The 23,595-nt window shown below is 37.4% G+C and overlaps 1 protein-coding gene across 2 annotated transcripts in view; it reads right to left on the bottom strand.

Moving 5' to 3' along the window:
• Nucleotides 1-23,595, bottom strand: part of GABRB2 (gamma-aminobutyric acid type A receptor subunit beta2) — a 158,025-nt gene that overhangs the window by 45,389 nt on the left and 89,041 nt on the right. For both annotated transcript variants that reach the window (XM_075164130.1, XM_075164129.1), the window contains exon 6: nt 21,904-21,986. In XM_075164130.1, the coding sequence (XP_075020231.1) occupies nt 21,904-21,986 (83 nt within the window). The remainder of the gene's footprint in view (nt 1-21,903; nt 21,987-23,595) is intronic.

The following is a 23,595-nucleotide window of genomic DNA, read 5'->3' as shown; positions in this document are numbered from 1 at the left end:
CCCGCTATCATTAGTTTAAAAAAAAAAAAAAAAAGAGAGAAAAGTAAGACTACATGAAAGAAGTGTAATATTCAGGTGCATACATCTTCTTCCAGGGTATCCAGAAAATCACTTAGAACAAACGTGATCTGAATACATATGCAGTGAAAACTTTCATCCTTATTCAAAAGAACTATTCTTCCATAGCAATGTATCAGATAGGATTTCCTCAGTCCTCCTGTAACGTATTTAAAATAATTATGAAAGGCAAAACCTAACTTTTAAAAAGAGGCTGGAATATGTCTATGTAGACAGCTATAAGAGTGGCCAGAATCGAGTGCCTGATCATTTGTGAAGAGCTGAGCCCTTCCGACTCCTCGCCCTAACAGCATAAGACTGATGATGACTTTCCCTCTTGGGCACTGACACTTCCCAGGTGCTGGAGAGCACAGAGCAGTGCGATGGCTGTCACATCTCCCCAGAGAGCACCAGGACGCCTGGGACATGCCATCCCTCTGCCATGCTTTACACCTGGTCACCCAGCAGACGTGCCGGGAAATGCCTCTTCACCATCACGTGCAAAAACTGCCTTGTTGTGGCAGCAACCGCAGCAAAGGTCCTCCGTCACAATATTTAGCGTGAGTTTACCTTTTGAGAAAAAATCTGGTAGAGAGATTTCTGCTCTCCCGTCCCAGAGTTTGATTAATCAGTGTAAGTATAGCCATTGACATAAAGCATGTTCTAAAGTACTTTAACTGCATCACCTGTGGTATTTTAACAAAATCAGATACATTGTTATGGGGCATTAGTGATATATTACAGCTTGTCACATTACAAATCTCATTCATCAAAAAAATAGCTGAATTTAAAAACCTTCCATAACACAGAAAAGTATTTACACTGAGGACCAGTAGGAATACTAGAAACTCACTGTGACTCAAACATTTTTTCCAAGTAATAGCATTTCTATAAAACCAAGCAGCACTGTAATCAAAACCCTAGTTTATAAATTGCAACACATTGAAATAATTTAGGATTTTTCTTCAGTGTTATAGACAGAGCTTTTAAAATTCCAGTTCCACCGGAAAATACCTTCACTTGATTACTCCCATGTGAAATTCTTTCCCTCAGAGCTTCCTCTGAATGAACTTTTGTCTTCCACTTTGGCACATCAATTCCACGGTTTATATCGTATTTCTATTGTGTCTCTTTGCTGGGCTACACACGCTAATGCCCAGAGCAGCAATCCATGATAACAGAAGACAGCAGCAACACAGATTTCCATACGTCAGGCTGCCAGTCTTCAGCATACTGCAAACTAGATGCATCATTTCTCTTTTCATAAATGTATATAGAAGAAAAAGAATGTTTTGGTTCCAGCGCTAAGATTGTTCTTGAGTAAAATTTGTTCTTTGCATTGTTCTAAAAAGACTGCAACTTTCATTATCCTAATAAATTAACAAGAAAAGACATCTCTGTTGCAATCATGTTACATAAACATCTCACCGATAGAGATATATCAGTAGATTATATTTGAAGCTCCCATATGTCACTGGAATTCATGCTGAAACCACCTTACAATACAATCTTTATGACAGATTTCTGTGGATTAACCAGTTTCCAGTTTTCTCTGACATTTTGTTAAAACTTTAATACTCTAAGCACCGTGTTTGACATGCTTTCTGCCAAGCATGAGCATATGTTACAAAACAGTAAATGCTGCTCTTTGATTTATGACTTTTAGCAAGAAAAATATTTTGCAGTGATACGGCATATTGTTTTAAATGTACTAAGCTGAATAATACTTCATTTTATACACGTGTGACTTTTCTTCCACATGTTTTGTTACTTTTATCATAATCTGTTTAGATAGAACATGCTAATAATATGAAACTCATTGACTGTTTAAATATGCCAGCACTACCCTATCATAATGGAAACCTGCTAAGGTTAATCACAGGAAAGACAACTCCTTATAACTAAGGAGCAGGACAGATTACAATACATAGCAGAGAGGATTAAAATTATTTCTGTTTCATTCCTACATGTTCATCTGAAAAATCCTTGAAATACTTGCTGCAATATGGCATCTTTAAATGATGCAGCATGACATTCCCTCTCCTGCTGAGTCCATTCTGTAAGGAGAAGTGGAACCACATCATCACCATTTCTTCTTCACACTGGTCTCCTTTGAGATACTAGGACCAGCTATAACTAATACCTGATTCCCAAAAGAATGAGGCCTATTAAGCAGTAATACCAGAAGAAACTAAAAGAACATAAAAGGAAAAAAACTAATTTCCCGAGCAAAACATTGGAAGCAAAACAAGTTTAACAGAAATACATTAGTTCCTAAACAGCAGCCCAGAACACATTGCCAATTTCATGAACACCCAAAGCCAAGAATGCTGACAAACTGAAATTGCTCAAAACTCAGCAATGCCACCGTTAGTTCCAGAGGACATTAAACAACAGCCTTCCAACAAGTCCACGTTTCCTGGATTATAACATCACATGTTTTTATGGGTTTTTTCTTTCACTGTCATAAGCAACAGAAACAATGAATAAAACACACACAGTACCGAAGCCAGATCATGTCTGCACGTAGTAATTTCTCCCTCGAAAAAAACCAAACCAAAACAAACAAAAAAACCACTAGTATCCATTCTCTTTTAAGCTATTTTCATAGAACAGAAATTACACACATAAGGTAATTGAGACATGATACCTACTTCCCAGCGCTATTCTACAGGCTATTCCAACACAAATTTACGAAGTCAGAGCCTATAAAACTCAATCTGTTCTGCCCCTGCAAATACTGAAAGATGTCCTCTTTATACATACTTAAATACTACCCATTATGAACAGCAATATATTTAGTATTTACTGATCCTTCTATGCATCTCAAGAGGAAGTGTACACCATCACATGCAGAAAGTGCAGACAACCTTCTACTAGAAAATAACTTAAAACAGCCTTTACTCTCTTGAGATCTGAAAAGGAGAGGAGAGGAGAGGAGGGCAATGCTATAGGTTACACTCAGAGATACTTTTTCTAGCTCTGCTTCAGACTGGTAGGAGCGAAATGCAAATATAGTCCTTGAGTAAGACGTGAACTTCTTGAACTGTTTGTCAAGCCTTACTTTTGGTTGTTAATCAACTGTTTATACAATGATAATTTCACGCTGGTGTATCCATCTGCCATTCATGCAAAAACTATTTATCTGCAAGGTTAGGGGCAACTGTATCTCCACAAGTCAAACAGGGATTTTTTTTTGCTTGTCTTGAAAGCCCTTCTGTGGGTGGGCTACAGTGGGTGGAAGAGCCACAGTCTATCCGTGCATCTCACTATGGTTATCACTATTCTTTCCCATCCCCACCATCTTCACTTTGAACTTTCACTGCTGCAATTTAAGCTCATTACTTCTTGTACTAACCAACATTGTAGAGAACAGATTATCCTCTTCCTCTTTGCAGGACATTTTGTATATTTGAAGCCTCATCACCTCTTCCTTAGATTCCTCTTCCACTAGAGCAACCCCCACTCAATTTTTCTTCTAAATCATGTTCTCCAGGTCTTAGATTAACTTCATTGCTATACCTTAAGTTTTTTCTAACTGACACAAATCTTTCTTAAGTTGCAGCCCTTGGAAGGACATAGTCTGACCACCGAGTACTTGCCACTATGGAATAGAGCAGAAAGATTACTTTAGTTATTTTACAAATAGCAGTTCCATTTATAGACCCTGGTGTCAGCCTTACCATTCTCACAACACGCTGATAAGGAATCAGTGTCACATTGCAATCCATGATACAGCTCTAGGGTTGTTTTTTTTATTTTGTTTTGATTCCCACACCCCTACCCTGGACTGCCATCTACCTAATTATTTCCCAGTTCTGAGGTGCCATTCTTAGGTCTAAAATTTTTAATTCCATTTTTTCAGACACTTCTCTACCTAGATGAGATCCTTTAAAACCTAACTCTATCCTTTCAAGCTACTCAAATGTTTAGGCAAGTTTCATAATTTTCAGATCATTAATTGAAAACACTGAAGATGGACTTGATTCAAAATTGTTTCAACAACCATGTTCTTCATGTTATTTTCCAAATGTGGTTTTCTCTAATCTGTGTTTCCCCACCTTGTTTATAAGAATGTCATTTGAGACAACATCAGGAACCTTATTAATGTCAAAATACAGGACATCTACTGCCTACAGCAAACTACTCTGCTGTTCAGAAATGGTCCAGGCACCACCACATGGGATCCACTCATGAAAAGCAGTGTTAGGTTCAAAATGAAAAGACAGTCACACAAAGAGGAAATATTTGCACTGGCGGCAGGGGGAGACATACAGCTACCAAGCTTTGCAGACTAGACTTTTAAAAATAATAATTAGGCAAATAATTCTGTTGCTCATTTAAAACCATTAACATTTCCAGCTCTTACTGTGACTGCCTAGAGGTGATTTTTCTCTGGAGACCGTGCCTCTAATGGTGCCATTGCGCTGGCAGCAGCCTCGAGGGCTCCTCAGTTGGCAGCAGAGGGTGCAAGGTCTCACTGTGCTGCCAGCTTTGCAAATACTCTGGTGTACATTTTATTAAAGAAGGTTTGGAATAAGGAAAGCAATCCCTTGTTGATGATTCCAACACAGTATCTCAGAAAACAAATAATCATAGGTTCAGCATGAAACAGTCAGTAGTGAGATAGATTACACTCCCCATAATGTGGCAGGGTAGACACACAGACTGCATTAACTCTTAACACTTGTGCCAGTGCCACTGAGCAGGACATACTGTTAAAGGCATAAGGAAAAACCTAGAAGTATCTTTCTGAATGGGGCATGACTTACTAATCCACTTAACAGATCATAGAGGGAAGCACATGTATGCATTTACTCCTACAAGGGAAAATGGTGACAGAAAGCAAGGTAGAAAAAGACAAGGACAACCAAAAATCCAAACAGCCTAGAATTGCTTTTATGACCAAAAAGGCAACTTGCCAATTTTCTATAGGCAGACATCCCTTTAGAAAAACGTCCTAGAAAAAGTTTCAGGTTTGGTCAAATGTGTGGACATACTTCACAAGACATTTAACATGTCTGGAGCTATGACACAGTTTACAAGGAATTTAAGTAATCAGCGTGTCTAGAAATAACATGGGAACATGTGAGTAGTCAACTTGGTTTACAATAGATGGATAACAACTGCTAAGCTGATGCTAGGCTGCCATCTGACATTGTGGAGTTTATTACCGAATTGTTAGGCTGTGAGTTCACAAGAATGTGGACTTTGTGGAGCTTTGAAAAAATCCAGATGCTTTAAGAATGGGTGGAATTTTACAGATACGTGCAAGACTTTTTGCAAAAGGCCTGTGATAACCTCAGCCTTCTTTTATATAAGAAAAAACAGTGGTCAAGTCAGCTGTTCCCTCTCATTTGTAGATTGAAGATTAATAAGCAAGAATGGACATTCTTGAAAAATCTAGGTTCTAAGGCTGGTACTTTGGAAATACTTTAATGAAAGAGATGGAAGAATTAAGACTGACCATGTAAAAAAAATGAGAACGAAAACTGAATTTAAAAATTAAACTTGGGACCAGGGGAAAAAAACCCAACAGCTACAGTGGAGGGGAAACTCATGCAGGCCACTGAAACAGGGAAGCTCCATAATCTGCAGTAAGATCCTAAAAAGCATCTTTTGTGTATAAAGACCACAGCAATGAAGCATTAAGCATGTGACAAAAACCCAAATGGGATGGAGTGAAATTCCTCCTTGTTACAAATAAATTATGACAGAGTGTTGTTGACACAGGGTTCTCCTCTTGTTTACACAACCTGCCTCATGATCCTTTTGGCCCCAAAATATTCTAAAGGGGAAACAGAAAACTTGTATTTTTCATTCAGGTTGAACAAAAAAACCATTTTAAATTTTTTTTTTATATCTATAGATTACCTTCTTACATTTGATTCTAACAACCTGAAAATTCACATCATCAACATCAAGCATACATAACACTTGAAGTGGCTCGGCTAGTCTTCAGGAAGATGCTAGCTTTTCTTTCAGAAAAGCGAGTATAAGACATCAACTCCAACAGGCACCTTTTCTTTCTTAAAATACCCTCAAAGTTACAGAACTTTTTTTTTCCATTCTTTACGATCATCAATTTTCAGAGAAGTCATACAGAGCATATAGATAGGTAAAAATGGATGAGGAATGAACAATAACCCTGTCCTATAGATGAAATATTCAACCATTAAGCAAGATTTATGGAAGCACAATCATGCTTTCATAAGCCAGCATATCCATCCTTGCAAAACAGAAATTTCTGAGATATCTATCTGATCATACACATCCCAAGGTCTTTTTGCACTAGCTTGAACAACTTAAAATGCAACAATAAGTAACTGAGTTGCAGACACCCAGTAAATAACACCCAATAATTTCCTCATCAAAAACAAAGTTACAAATAAAAAGAACTTAAATTGTATTTAAATGTGTTTAACTAAGTGGTTACATTTATTCTGAAAAACAGATAGAACAGTTTGATAAATTAGTATTTATTTCTGTGTTTCTTCCCTTAATTGTAATGTTGTATTGTCAAATGTGGCTATGTTGATCAATTTAGAAATGTCCGTCAAGAAGGATTTCATGCTGTGTACATTGAGCACTGATGCCAAAGTTAGGAGACTACTCAGATAGTCACAGGAGACAGGTGCCCCTTGAGGACGACACAAAGCACCAAACCCTGCCTTGTCCAGATGGCGATTCAGAGCAGACTAACCCCACAACTTTGACATTAGCCATCAAGAAGGGACTGCACAAGTTCCTCTCTGAATAGGAAAAATCTCATTTAGCCACTATATCATACCGATGACAGCAGAACGCTTCTGCAGGTAAAACTCAGTACACTGATGACATTTCCCCATTCTCATACAATAATTTGGAATACAAGTGCATTTATTAAAGGCTCTAGGTATCACCACACATCAACAATAACAGGTATTATGAGAAACCAGCAACATTCAGCTCAAAAGGGGTACACACACTTTCAGACCATGTGTTCCAGTTGCAACGTCTTTAGATGAGAACATGTCTTCTTATACAAAAGTCTTTAAATGGTGAGAGCCTTTAGTCAATGTTTATTTGGTCAGATTTTAATGAGATAAGGACTCTGCACCTCTTTTTGCCATGAGCTCCTCTGTCCATATTGACCAGGAAACTACACTGGCATCAGCTGTTCCCATCACAAGCAAAATCAGAACTTTAAAGTTCCACATATACTATAGGATGCACTGTAGAAAATAACACCGAATTACTGCTAGATACTCCTCTTTTCAGAGAGCTGCAATGCAGTGGACAGATACTAAGATAACCAAGGGGCTGAAAACAGTCCAGGTTAAAGTACACAGAGCTCCACATCAGCTCATCTGCCCTTCTTTGAATCTGTAAGAACAGATGCACACTATCTGCTCATTATCTCCTCTGTGCAACGGATTCTGATATTTTCTTAGATATTTTTACTGCATACTTTGATATTTTTATCATGATTGGAAAAACAATTTAGATAAGGAAAGATCTAACTAAAAGGCTTGCCTACTCATCATCCTCATAATTATTTAAGGCTTACATTTATCCTTCCTTTGGAAGCAGTTAGTAATCTATTCTGAATAACTCACTAGGGATGATAGCACTTGAGCTGATAGCTGAGCTTACTTCTTCGAAGGTCAGACACTTATGGAATAGCCAATATTCGTAAGAAAATTAGGAAATTTGGAGATATATTTGTCATAACAGAATGATAGGCCCTTAATAATAGCACTTAAAACAAGGTATTATCTCCTTTTTAGCAGACTGAGTTCATTTTTGGCTGGTCAAGCGGCCTCATGTGTTAACATGTGGAACCAACAGTGCTGTATTTTCAGTCCCAGCTGGAGTCTCCCTAGTGAGCTTTGTTCTACCTTCTGGCTAAAATACTTTCCACAATCATCCAAATCCCTGAAGGGAAAAAGAATTAAAAAAAAAAAAAACAACTCAAAAACAAAAACACACAAAACAAGCAGCTGCTCTAGGTTGCATAAATCACTGTGTTTAAGGAAAACATGCTGCATTCAAAACCATGGTACTTTCCCAGTAAGAGCAATTGATATCACAAAATTACATTGTTTCTATATAACCTGAGTTCCTTCTCATCTCTAGAGCAGCCATATTAATACCACAATATTAATTCAAGATAATGCTTTTCTATTCCAAGAAGAAATAAACTTACAGAAGTGGTCACAGGAGGGTGACTCAGTGGGAGGTGCTGGCTTATACTCAAGCAGGAAAGACAAGTGCACCAGCCCTTTCAAGAAAGTTCTTCTTCCAACAGCAGATTTCATACCCAGAAAAAAAAAAGTGCAGTACTCTTTATAAAGCAGAGACAGAAAAGCTGCTTAGAATATAGCATTGTTTTATTAGATAGTATCTCAATGGTATAGCAATACAAGAGAGCACTTTTTTTTATTAGCTAAGCTCCACAGTAAATTGCTGACAAGCCTTATTAATGGTCTTTTAAAAATAGAAAAGATCACGTGGAAAATATTTTAAAGTAACAAGCCCTTAATTTGAGTTTGCAACACTACTGTGAGAGATTGTTGTACAGGATCCGTGTGAAACTGCTATTTGCATTTGCAATACTCTATCTCAAGGCTATATTATATCAGAACTGTGATGGAAATGGTGGATTAAAAATATGAAAGATTGCTTATGAACACTTTAAAACCAGAACAAGTGAAAAATGGAAGAGCAGCAGAGATCGGCTGACTTTCACTGGTCGTAAAACAGTCAAAAAGTACCCTTGCTCAGAAATGGCTGTAACAGAGGTGTAGATGAAGTGCCCTGGCTCCAGTTTTGAACTCTGATTCGGTGTTCCCAGAAGGCCAAAGCTCAAGTTTTAATCAGGCTAGCGAGCTCCCTGTAAAAGCAAGTCATTTTAACATATGCTTTAAAGTATGAGAACATGTTAAGATACTTGTTCATATATGGCCATTAAAGCTATGAAAATCATCCTTAAATGATAATTACATGTTTGGTAAAATTACAGCCACATCATTTGTAACAGGCATAATGACCTAATTGATCAAATACCTTTTTTTTTAATTCCTTAAAATCAAAAGCAAGATGGCATCCAGCCACAGAACAAAGTGTCCCTGAGTACAGTTTCAAGGCCAAATAAGAGCTAGTACATATGTAAATATGTGCAAATAGGAGCCCACTGTTCAGTTGCAAAAAGATGTATCATCAAAAAAGGGTGACTAAAAGTCTGTACATGCATCACTCAGTAGCACAAATTGACAGGAATATGCACAGTACAAATGCTATTTACATTTGCATCACTTTCAAGATCTCCCATCCAAAATAAAGATTTTTTTTTAATATACAATTTTTTATATATAACGATTTTTATATATAATTTTTTATATTTTTCATATATAAAAATAGAAAAATCAGCTGTCAGGGATTCCAGTCTTGCAGTCATCTTCTCTCAGCAGACTTAAAAGTTTCCCATGTTTTACTGTGTTTAGAATTCCTTTATACTCATAATGAAACACACAGATACCACAGTTAAAAACACTGTTTTATTTCCTTAAGAAAGCTAACATATTTAGCAAAGACCTTGTCATTTTATAATAAAAGTAAGTTTCCCACACCCATACAATCAATTCCACAGTACTATCAGCAGCACATGAAGAGTCATTGTAAAAGAAAAATAGAAGGTTATGCTGTACATACCACATTATAGGGTAAAATGCAAATTTTGGACACAGTGAGATATAGGTTTTTCTGCCCTCATAGCAAAATGTAAAACCCACTTCTTTAAGCCCATCTTCCCATAAATGAATAAAAATAGAGATAAGCAAAAGCTAGTTCTTCTTGGTCAACAAGAGAACACACTTTGATAGGAACTTAGGTAGGTTTTGCAGGAGAAAAGTATCAGGCATTTACCTAATAAGACTGTGGATCTTTCTGGACTTGCAGAAAGTTGTTCTTGAAACCTGAAAGGAAAATAATAGTCTAGTTAGTACACGAATACAGCACCACCAACACCAAGTATGCTACAGCAACATAAGTAACTTACAGCATAAATGCATTGCACTTGCAGCACTTTGATGCTCATCTGCTCCCCTGCACATTCATATTAGCTGTATGTGAAGAATAAGAAGTTCCTTGGCATGAATACCATCCCTAGGACAAGAATTCTGATAGAATACGAGTCACCAATGTTACTGTTTATATTATCATTTTGGCTCTGCAGAGAAAAGAAGATAGAAAGGGACCACAGGTAAAAAGAAAAAGAAGAATCTACTGTTGTGCTCTTTGCCCCTTTCCAGAACTTCCCCAAAACAGTGATACAACGTGTGTCAGGTAACAGGTTACAAAGGCCCAGGCACGAAAAACAAAGGAGTAAAAGCAAAATTCACAAGCAAAAACTTAACTTACCAGCATTTCAGTATCACTCAGGTTGTCTGTGTAACACTTTGGTACATATCAGTCTTCCAGTAAGCTCTTGGAGAGACTTGACTGTTCCAAGTTGTTGTCAAAAGAAAGAAATTCATGTTTTCTTGAAGACCCGCTGATGTGCACAGATGAGCTCCCACACAGTAAGACACAGGTGCCTGCTCTCTTTTTATGAAACTAGTTCTCGTAGCAGCCCACAACAGGTCTTTGCCTTGAACAAAGCTGTGTTTGCTATTGAACACATACTCACTTCCAATATATGCTGACTGTCAATTAACAGGATAAAAGTGGTGATTTTACCAGGAAATTATTGTATGAGGTTATGCAAAAAACACCAAATACTTGGATAATCATCTTTCACACATCAATAAAGTACCTTGATTCAGCATGGTACTTGATTCCATTCATGATAATCGTAGACTACTACTGTTACAAGTTGTTATTTCCAATATTGCATGATCTTCTCTAGAACAGAGTACCCGCACACGTAATGTCAAAGTAGAAAGGAGTATTCTTAGACATGTGGCCGAATACTGAATTCCGTCAATTCCTTGTTTTTTCTGTTATGTTACCCTGTTATTATGTAAGATAGTTGCCTGGGCTGAGGTAACATGTCAAATTCTGGCTACAGTAACACATCAATGACAAGAGGAGACAAGCTTGTATGATAGCAAGTGTAAGTAGTAGATTGTTCTGCAGCTGGAGAGTAGAAATATGACACACCATAAATTCCAAAGCTGTAACCTAAACAAATGCATTTCCAATATATTCCTGTAAAGCTGACTATTCATATCTGTACTCCATACACAATAAAGACAACTTATACATTCTGCAGTTGCAGAAGACAGGGTTGTCTTTTAGGTGTGTGTATCAAGAAACATGTTACTGAGCCAAACGTCGTAATAACAATTCTTAGATCATTATCCAGGGGAAAAGAATCCTCATTTTGAGAGTTTTTAAATCTTAACAAGAGATTGAGGATGACAAGGTATACAGAGACATTTCAGTCTATATGGTGGGAATAGTATCTGTGTAACTGAATCAAGAGATATGGATCAGATTACAGCACACCAGAAGACCATAAATGGAAAGAAAACTATATAGTTTAACTCATTAACTCGAAGATGCCTTTGTCAAATTTCAGGGCTACTTGTACAATATAGAGCATTCTCATGATATTGTCATTCAGTTATTTGACTTGTAACTTACTTTTTTTACAATACAGGTTGCACAGCACTTACATTCTATTTCAGATTAATAACAGCAAATACTTATTTCTGAGGCAGATGCAACATGCCAGGATAAACCAGATACACAATGTGGCCCCTTTTCACAATTGCAATGAAACCTCTTCACTGTTAGGAGGGTCAGGCACTGGAACAGGTTGCCTAGAGAGGTTTTGCACTCTCCATCCTTGGAGGTTTTCAAGACCAGACTGGACAAAGCCCTGAGCAACTTCGTCTGACCCCAGAGCTGACCATGTTTTGAGCAGGTTAGACTAGAGACCTCCTGAGGTCCCTTCCATCCTGAGTTATTCTTGAAGAATGCCTTGAAATATAAGCACATATTAATAATCTACTTAGTGACTTCTCTTTCCCCACATAAAAAGCATCACTGAAAACAATACATCTAAATTATTAGGTAAGGGGGGAAAAAAGGCAAAAAAACCCCAACCTTTTCATAAATATAACATAAATGATTGAGACTATGATTTTTACGACTTCTCTCAAATACTTAGATAACCTTTCCTTTATAAATGTTCTTTCACAAAACATAGTTTTGAGGATACTTAGAGTAATAACAGTGTTATTTGCATTTAATTTTGATTCAGAAGAAATACACATCATGAAAAAGTTTATCTTAGAATTTTTCATATATAAAAGTTATAACTCTTTTGAATTTCCATCCAAATATTTTTGGACAGTGTGTCAAATACATATTGAATACAATGAGTGGCATATGTATCAGAAGTATTTCTAAAACTAGAATAATTTCCTTGTGTAGTATTCCTTTTATGACTTGCACACCAATGCAATGCCTTAGCAAATTTGCAATCACATTCTTTCACATCAATTATAGTAGCGTTAGACTGATAGAAGATGACAACTAATTCACCTAGAATTGCCAAAAGTTGGATAATACTATGACTAAATTCTTTTTAAATGAACTATACTAACAATACTAACTCTGAACTCAATATGTAGATTTAAGACATAGGAAAATGGGACTGTATCCCATTCTGTAACAGAAAGTAGCTTATATTTTCTAGACACAGGTGGAATTTGAACAGTCTGAACTACCAGTACCAAGTAACATGAGCAACTGAACAAAATTAACTTTATTTCACAAAGCTCTCATCATTAGGATGGTGCAATATACTGATCAAAGGAACGAAAAAATTGTGATGTTTAACTTTACCAATGCCTCTGCTAATTCAATTTCTTCTCTATTATTCCACCAAAGTAAAATAAAGTTTCCCAGGCTTGTCTACTTGAAAAGTCAACCCTTCTTCCATCCAAACCCAATGTCATAATCAAAACAAAAGATGATGTTATTCACTCTGGCTTCTATTTGCTGAAACAAAAACAATGAAATTGTTTTCCTGTTCAGTGACCAAAAATGAAATATTTTGCATTTGAGCATCAGAAAGGATAAGAAAAATAAAGGAAATTCAGAGTTTGGGAAAAACAAAACAAAACCACCCAAACAAAAAACCCCAACCCTGCTGGAGAATACAGATATTTCTTCTCTTTAATAGGAGCCACTGAGGAGGGTTGAGCTCACATTTGAGCGATTTGAGCTCCAATTACTACTCTAGAAACTTATGCCAAATGGAACACTGTCACTGGAAAGTGACCTAATACAGAGCACACTGCAAGTCTGGTCATTTGGCTTGTCCCTCAAACAGCAAATTAAATTCTCTTCAAACAGAGGAGGAACCTGAATGAGCATTTTTACATCTCACCCAAGTCTCTGACTACTGTCAGTGGGGAAAGAAGGGACACTGTTTCCCAGTATAGGGTACGAGTTGATCCTGTTTTGTAAACAGGCCAAAACTCTTTGTCAAATTTCATCTGAATCCACAGTTTTATGATGACTCAAATGTGCATTCTCTAGTCCTTCCCCCACTGAAGTAATTCAGCATTAGCATAACTATTTGAATTGCTGTTATCAGTGGCCTAGTGCAAATACAGATCAGACTGATAAGAGACTCAAACAACTGCCTTCCTGGTCCTAGACATTTTGCACACTCATCTGAAAAAAAAAATTCATTCTTTAAATGTATGTAATCTAATTTGATGAACGAAGGACAATTACAGTTACCCAAGAAAAATACTTCCAAGAAAAATACATTTTTATTTAAACCCAATGCAAATAAACCTCTCAAGAGTCCATAAAAGCTGTAACATAACCTACAGCTGTCACAATGATAGAAAAAAGTATGACAATTAACGTGTCATTAGACCAAACTCAAGAAGTACTGCCACCTTAACCCAGTGATTGGAAAATTGCTGGTATTGCCACTTCAAAACAATGGCTACTTATTACCAGGAACAAGAGCCTCTGATGTAGCATGACCTCTTGCTGGCAGGAAGACGATGCATGCCAGCACTGAGCATATTTTTTCTGCCCCTTTGAGAGATCTGTATAGTTTCAACTGGGATTCTACAGTTAATAAAGATCGGGTCCAACACTTAGACGCACCAGGCAGCAAGTGAAAAATCACAGGTGAGCAAGCTACTGCTCAACTAAAAGCAATTGTTTTTGTGCCTAAAACAAAATAGGAGAACTTGGCAGAGCAATGAATAGCAATGATAGACTCAACATACACCAAAGATTCTGCTTGAATTGCCTACTGACTGAATCAAGGCTTTAAACCATTTTAAGTACAGCAAACTTCTAATAAAAAAAAGAACATACTCCAAGGAAAATAATAAACTATAATCTCAGATCACACACTATATAGACCTAAGATATGTAACAGTACCACAGATATCCTTTCCAATAGCACTTATAAATACTTCTTTTTCTTGAAGAAATCACCAGTTATAAGGTGTTTGTAAAGAATATGAGACCTACAGAAAAACATTTGCCTGAAATATGAGAAGTTATAACAGATCCTACTACTCAGTTTAGTAAAAAAAAAAAAAAAAAAAAAGGTTAATATTTACCCTGTAAAATTCATACCTTCTGGAAACAGGACTGTAAAGTGCCAACCCATCAGCTTTCCACACCTCCACATAATTTATTGCATATAAGATTATCAGAGTAATTGTTAGCAATACATTCTTTATTCTTGGAGGGCATCTTTCTACAGCATCAGAGATACCTTCATGGACATTAGCTTTTCCAAAAATTTTTAGCAAATGAATCCGGTGCTTTATGACTATGCACTCTGACCTGGGCCCTTTTTGTCTCCAATAATCCTTTGATAAAAGGCAGGGTTGTGTGCAATAAGGACAAACGTACTCTAGCTCAGACTGGATATAAAAGGCAAAATGCTTTAGAAGCGTTTAGAAACGTTTGCATTTTGTTTCTATATCTTTATGATTCTATATATTCTCCATATTCAACTGTAGAATGATTAAAAAAAAAAAAAAAAAGAGCTTGAAGCTATGAATTTCTCTGTGGAAATCTACATTGCCTATATTGTCCAGTGCTGATAAGCCGAGATTGGATATTAGTATCTTGGATTCCTTTTTAAATTTAACTCCAGGTTGCTTCAAAGCATTAAGAAGCTGTCGCAGAGTTTCTGTATAGTTTTTTGCTCATTTGCAAACAATACATCATCTCGTTTCTATTATGAGAGTTTCCAAGATGTAGACTGTTGCAAAGATGCACTGAGATATAAAGAAAATAAGGAATATACTTCCTTCTTGCCTACCCATAGGGTAATATATCTCGGACATTACTTGAGTTCCAGTCTGAAAGCCTGACCGAAGTCCCCGGTGGGTGGAGGGGTATCAAAACCTTACACACACTGGTTCACTTATATACAACCTGCCCTAATCATATGTGCTGATTGTTAGTCTAAATTTCCTTCCCCTCTTCAGACTAGCCAGAAGAATCATCTACTGTTGGGGTTTTTTTAGCCCTTACTGAATCATTCTATCACTACACTGAAGAGGAGTCAAGGATTACCTGTTCATTGCCAGTGTGCATTATGCCAGTGAAATTATACCTCCTTTCTTCTCTTCCTCACATATTTGAGACTAAATTACTAAGGACAAATAAAGAACAAAGTACCTGTCCCAAGGAAGCCACACTATAAGCTGATGTTGCTGAAATGGACAGAGTGTGGGTATAGAGGTGGAATTCATCACTATGTGTTAATCTATGTCTCTTCCCCCCAAAAAGTGCTGTACAGGTTGAATTGACATAGAATTCAAATTAAGACATCCAAACATATAGATGATGAACAAGGAGGAAAAAGGGGCACTTTGATAAGGTCAACTTCTACTGACAGAGGAATATCCTTCCTGTACAAAAGCCACTATGCAAAACAGACTTAGCTGAAGGGACAAAGGGGACAGGACACATGCTAAACTTGATAAATGGAAAGGAAAAAAAAAAAAAAAAAAAGAACCACTATTGAGATTCTAAGCTTCAGTGGCCCAAAAGTCATTATTTACCTTTCCACTTACTGTGCAACTGTTGGAAGTGACACGTTCCCATGGCATCCTCCTTTGCCGAACACCCCACTACCTGGGGGTCGACAGAGTCTCTTGCCTGGCATCAAGCACATTCGCCTCTAACCCAGAAAAGCCTTGCCTGGTTGGCTCCTGGAGTTCTACCATTTGTCCTGTGTGACCTGATTACAGCTTTGATCGATGGCCAGAGCAGCCATCTGCAAGTACTCAAGGCTTCAGCAAAAGGCATCTTTGATTTCTTTTCAGTGCCTTAAATGTGCTTGTAAAGTCACCTTGAGCACACAAAGATGACTTCTGCTTCTCTTGTTGATGAGCTTTCAGATGATCTGATTAGAAAGTGTTTGATACTGGGCTGCACTGCCACTGGGAGAAATGATATTCTTTCACTTCTGTTTTTTCTGGCTTTTTCTAGATTCTGTTATTGAATGGAAGTTTTTAACTTATTTTTGTGGTCTTTTTGTCATGAAACAGGAAAAAAAAAAAAAGCTAATGATTTCTGATCCAAACACCCCAGGCTGTTACATAAATGAAATATCCTGAAAACAATTATTTCTCATTCATCAGTAAAGCAGTCCTTGCTCCCCGTCTGTGTGCACTGTTCTGACTCTGCCTTTTTTCCCTGGTCAGTATGTTTGAGTGGCAAGCTCCCTGTTTGCTAAGGCTTCAGACAGCAGGGCTTTAATGCCTTTTTTTTAATGCCACATCCTTAATACACTATGGAAAATGTTTCCGAGAATATGCTTTTAAGGAGAAACTCAGTGCATTCTTGTTTGTTCCACAGCAACAAAGAAATGGGAAAAAAAAAAAAATATCACTGTCACAAGGCAGGCAGTTTCTGAATTATACCTCAGCATAACATAAATATAGCTATGCCAAACACGTTATGAAATGAGATAAGAAGGAATTGAAGTGAATTTTTGTCTTTATGTGGCACCACATAATTGAAGTGGACAAAGGTCCAAATGTACCAGATGAATCTTGAATGATTACATTTAAAAATATTCAAAAGAATCACAGTCATTTCTCTCTATTATGCTAGAGGATGTGCAATATGATATTTTATTTGTTTATATGAATATGAAGTATTCTTCAAACTCCCTTGTACTTCTTTTTGCCTTTGAGCTTCCACTAGTTTTATGGTTGATTAGCTAAGACATTCCTTTCAACAGTTACAACTCCAGAGAGGCAGGAAAAAGCATAGAAACAAAATTATTCTAGAGCATCATCAGAAACTCAGCAATGCATACTGCAGTGGCAGAGGTAAGGAGCAGAAAGAAGAGGTATTTTACTGAGTCAAGTCAATATTCAACTAAAAAGGAAAAAGCTCTCTGTTGCCTGCAAGTTGGGAAACTAAGAAATGAATACACAGGAAAATTGATTTCTCTCTGTTATTATGAGCTGCTATTTAGTGTGTGGGCAAATAACAAAAGAAAGGGAGATGTAGAATAGCTCAGATTAGACCCCCTTGAAAAATATGGCCTACAGGTTTAGAAGCATCCTAGTAAAACCAAACATTCAACATGTTTCTGCCCTTTAAAGATAAGCAAAGCAAAAAATGATCACAGAGATGTAACTAGCTATACATGAAAAAATAGGATTTCAGTTCTCAAAACTGATACTCTTTGAACTAACAGGGAATAGCCCTCTCTTACACTTCCAGCATCTAATCTCACTAACACTGCCTTAAACTCAAACAGGAAAAATGCTGCCTCTTGTATCTTAATAGATGGTATCACCTCCCCCATTTCATTTTTTATATTTTACATACAACCCTTTTCCACCATAATTTCTAATTTGCAAAAATTTTATATTGGCCACAAATTTCAGTGAACAAAATGACACATGGAAAAAAGTAACCCAGGCAGCTAAAAGGCCAATCAACTCTGGCATCAATAACAGCATTAGGGGCGGAAAGTAAGGACAAAGCGGAAAAAGAATGGAAGGACATTAGAGACATTAACATGTATGGAAATGGGATAAAAATCTATCAGGACTTAACTCAAAGGATCTGGCTGGACAATAACTCCTTTTTTAAACAAAGTATATCTAACCTGGATTTTATTAAAACATTTGATATAGGACCATCTAAGAACAGACAATTAGTAAAGATATATAAAAGATGTGTAGGAAACTGTACTGAACTGAAAGAATAGATCATGCTCAATACAAAGAATGATTGTACACAAAGCTCTTCCTTCTTGGCATTAATATTCTTTAGTATTTGTGTGTTAATGAAATTTCTAATGAAACAAAATCTGCAGGCACTGTTAAGACAAAGGATGACCAGAACAAATATAGCAAGAACTGGATAACCTTGAGGACTGTAGCAATATTAAGAACATTGGTTTATGTGAACAGTGTTATGAAATGCCAAGTCATGTGTTCTTAGTACCATGCAAAAAAAATTCTACCAAAAGCTAGAACCCACTGCTGGAAAATGAGTGAGGCAGGGAAAGACCTTACTGTACTGTTCCAGGAAAGACTATTATCTGTGAAAGTTATGCAGTTGTGAAGAAAGGCAAAGGTGTCTCTTGCATAAAGGGCAGGATTAATGCCATAGTGTAACCGAGATTTCATCTGGGATACTGTTTATGGTACTAGTTATTCCTAATGAAGAACTAGCATTAGCTAGTTCTGCATTTCTCTTAATACACTCTTGTTTGAGAAAGCTAAAAGAGACTGGCATATTCAGTTTCATGAAACGAAGCCTATGAGAAACTATGACCGCTTTCTTTAAATGTATTATGAAGGTCCCAGTAGGGTTGGGAAAGACATTGAACTTAAAAAAAAATTGTTGACACAAGCAGTGAGTATAATTTCATGCCTTCACAGACACGAAAACACTTGGGGTAGAATTTAGAGAATTTCTAACCATCACAAGAAAGCAGTGGTGAAACAGACATCCAACAGGATCAGAAGGGCAAGAAACCAAGATACTTTTAGCTTGCAGCTTAACCCGTTTAAAGAAGTGATTATGACTTGAGTACCTGCACTGAATGACTCAAAGTCGCTTTCAATCTTATTCACTGTACCTATTTACCTACCAGCATTTTTTTCTGAAGCAATTCATAAAGATTAGACAGTCTCAGGTTTTTACCTGAACAGAATCACATATATAAAGAGCAATAATTTTCTAAAGCCGCATGAAAGTCTTTCAAAACACAGTTCAAGTATTACTTCTATCCACATTCTTTAATGGCCTTTGTTACTGCAATGAAAGACGGGCTAGCTACATAGAGTATACTGATTGAAATCCATTTTACTTTTGTAATGGTGCAACAGAGCCAATAGGTCTACAAAGGAGCCCTCCTAGAAGCATCCTAACTGCTATGGTAAATTAAACTTGTACCCTTTTGCGCTGGTTTTGGCTGGGATAGAGTTGATTTTCTTCACAATAGCTAGTATGGGGCTATGTTTGGGATTTGTGCTGAAAACAGGGTTGATAACACAGGGATGTTTTCCTTCCTGCTGAGCAGTGCTTACACAGAGTCAAGGCCTTTTCTGCTCCTCACCCCACCCCACCAGCGAGGAGGTTGGGGGTGCACAAGAAGCTGGGAGGGGACACAGCCGGGACAGCTGACCCCAACTGACCAAAGGGATATTCCATACCATAAGACGTCATGCTCAGCATATAAAGCTGGGGGAAGAAGGAGGAAGGGGGGATGTTCGGAGTGATGGCGTTTGTCTTCACAAGTCACCATTGCGTGTGATGGTGCCTTGCTGTCCTGGAGATGGCTGAACACCTGCCTGCCAGTGGTAAGGAGTGAATGAATTCCTTGTTTTGCTTTGCTTGCGTGCGCGGCTTTTGCTTTCCCTATTAAATTGTCTTTATCTCAACCCACGAGTTTTCTCACTTTTACCCTTCTGATTCTCTCCCCCACCCCACCGGGGGGGGAGTGAGTGAGCAGCGGTGTGGGGCTTAGTTGCCGGCTGGGGTAAAACCACGACACCTTTCTATGATACAATAAGTACTGTGCTCTTCATACCAAGTGGAACAACAATTTTGAGAGCTCAATACCCTGTTTTCCAGGATTGTTTCTTGAAAGATAACTGATCTGGCTTCAAACTTCTACTCCAAATCAGATGAAAGGGAAATTTCAACCCAGAGGTCCCACATTCTAAGTCTGAACAAGAACAAGTGCTCTCATTGAAAAGCAAGGACATAATTTAATATTCAGTTTTGCGTAAGGACTGACATGGGAGGTATTTCCTGGGAATATTTCCCAGAGGGGTCCTGCAAGTATGACAGGCAGGGGATATCTTGTTTGTGAATCCCAAGATTCAGGCATCTCAGCAATGCAGAGAGATGGCAAGACTTTGTTGACTGTTTTAACAACTCTGTAAAAAGAGAGAAAGGATGTCCTCTGACTCTCCAGCTTTTGACCTTACACACACAATTGGAAAAAAGAAAAATTCCAAGTCCTTGCTACAACAACAATTAAAAGACACCAGCATAGCAAGCCACATTCTCAGTAAAAATCTGTAAACCTCAATGCAGTTATGCCAGTAGTTTTCTCACATATTAAAATCAGCCTACTATACTGGTAAAAGGCTGCCAGATATGAAATTTTGAATCAAATGCTATCAATAGAAATTCTATAAAGAATTGGAAAAAAAAAAACACCCAAACAATATTTTATCCATTCTCAAAAGAGCAAAGTTGATCATCACATTTGCTGCTTGTGTATTTCAGCATAGAGAGGGGGTGAACTTCAATGATAGAGACTCATTTTGCTTATCTTACATGTGTCAATTATTTCAGACAACAGTGTCACAAGTTTAATTCAGGAAAGGATTTTGGCATATCTTTAAATTACATTAAAATGAATGAAACCTGAACACAAATTTAAAGCATATTCTTAAATGCTTTCTAGAATAGGAGAAAGAAGCTCAGCTGTACCAAGTTCCTACCAGACAGTAGCACAAGCTACTATCACTTTGTACTTCAGTGCACACAGAAATCCCACATAATCTTTTATAATACAGAAGTTTCTTTAAAAATACACATACTTTTGTGTACTGTATCTTAAAACATGCCATTAATTTCCATTTTGCTTGCCACAGTCAACTTAATAATACACCCCAGCTGAATTACCCATGGTTCTCCTGAAAAAGGAAATGTATCTTGAAAGTGCTGATACGATCTTAATTAGAGTGCCAAATAATGCATGCTTACAATATTGTCTTTATAAAAGTGATCATGAATTGTTTTTTCGCTGATGTACTTAGATTCCCTAAAGATTTTTCAGTGAAAAGAGATCTGAAATTTTATTTCACAACACAAGTTTTATCTACATAGAGAGACACCAGCTATTAAATCAGTATATATAACAGACTGCGTAGCATGTGTTGAAAGTTTAACTAAGCACAGGGGTTAGGAAAAAAACCCACAAAACACCTATTTCAAGGACAATTCTAACCTCTTGCCGTCATTTATAAATGGAAACAGGCTGCCACACAGTTCAGCAGTAAAGGAGGATAAAGAACTGGTAATAATCCTCGTGCTCCTGAACTCCGACAAGGCATTTGAATGAGAGTTTTAAAGCTGTAAATTGTCCATCAAGACACAGAATAACTTTTGCTAATCCTTGTGCCACAAATTACTAATCCATCTGGAAAGCTATTTTTTTGCATGTGTTTACAAGGATCTAAATGTCATCAGACAGAAAGACAACTAGGTTAGTATCATGTTAAAAAAAGAAAAAAAAAAAAAGACAGAAATAAAAACTCTGAAGCAGTTGACCACAGAATAAGTAGGATTTGCAGAAGTGCTTACAGCTCTCAATCTCCAGCGTGCAGTTCTGCTCATCCAGCGGATATCTCCGTAGGTCCATCATACAAGCAGCTGTTGTTGTAATTCTAGGAAGGAAACAGAATGGATTGTTAATATGTCTTGTTCCAATCTTTCCTTGATCACACATAGTTGAAAAAAGAAAATATATTTCTACATAACCAACGCTCTTGCCTATTTTTACCGAAATACTGTGTCTGCTTACTTGTAACTAATGCTGTTCTAAGAAGGTTATGCCAGTCTGGTGGGCGAGCAGAGAGCTTCCCCTTTACACACCATTATCACAGTACTGTAAGCTTTAATAATGATCAACCAACTTATCCTGGCAAAATGAAGCATGAATTAGGATAGCAGTATTTCTTTCACTTTATAGTGGAGGACTTCAAGCCAAAAAGGAAAGGCTCAAAGAAAGGTGGCAGAGGAAATCTAAAGAGGAACAGAGAAAGACACATACTTCATATCCTGGGTTAATACTCTAATCCCTTCATGAAACTTAATTCTTCTTTCTTCTGTTCAATAGTGCTTTGTATATGAAGTATTATTTTATCTTCACATTAGAAAGCAAACATTTTCAGGACCATTTTCACAGAACATTTAGACCATATTTGTGCCTCCAGATTTCACCAAACCTACTAACATTAACACGTGTCAAGTGTGCCTTTTAGATGTCGAGAGAAACATCTGTACTGTTAATAAATCTTTTGCTGATAAACCTCATGGAGGAATATGACCCTGAGCTGAATATGAACCAAGGCACAATTCTCAATAGCATTTTATTAATTGTGTTCCCATCATGTCTTCTTAATGTGTAGACAAAAATCAATTCTTAATCTCCCGCCCACCCCCCGAGAACATGCTATATAACTCTGTAGTAATTAAAAAATACTACAATTTGGCATCTGCCAACAGTCAAAATAGTATTTCCTGCATATACTCCACATAGGATAAGGTGTGGATTTAGTGCATAAGCTGAGAGGTTTCTCGTCTTTCTTCTCTCCCCCTGTATCTGATAAGAGTCCTTCTCCTACAGCTGCTAGAACCTGGTGATTTATACAGACTCCTCAGAGAAACAAGGATTTTCTCCTGTGTGTTAAGTACAGCTGACTGGCCAACTGCATCTGGGGAATCTGCTTCCACGCCAATAAAAAATGAGAGCATCGCACAGCAGCCACCTGTACAAGTTTTCTTTGAGCTGAACGTTGACCAAATGATTTAGCTCAAATCATAAAATCCAAGATGATGTGGGTGTCCCTCCAAAATGGGACCCAAGAGGATAGATGGAGCGCCTACAACACACGCATACACCGCGTCACCTGACAGGACCAGCAGCTACATCTTTCCAGGGCATTCATGAGAGACTGGGTGACCAACAGTTTTCTTCCCAAAATCCTGTCCCCCTGTATGAGGGTTACGGGCCTTTCATAGTAGATATTTAGACTGTTCATTAACTGTTTAAAAAAATTCTTTTACATTCTTCGATCTGACAAGACAGAGAACTCTTTCATTTAATGGACCTCATTCTTTCTCCTTAAATACCAAATAAGAGTTTGTTAGAAGCAGAAAACTAGTTGCCTGAGAGAGGCTCAAATTTCACTCAGAATTTTCTCCAGCAATCCTTTCCACAAGGCACTTAAACGTTGAAGCTATACAATCTTTTCATTAGTATCCTTACTGTCC

This window comes from Calonectris borealis, chromosome 15 (genome assembly GCF_964195595.1).
Source record: "Calonectris borealis chromosome 15, bCalBor7.hap1.2, whole genome shotgun sequence".
Lineage (NCBI taxonomy): Eukaryota > Metazoa > Chordata > Aves > Procellariiformes > Procellariidae > Calonectris > Calonectris borealis.
This window is presented reverse-complemented; position numbering and strand designations above follow the sequence as displayed.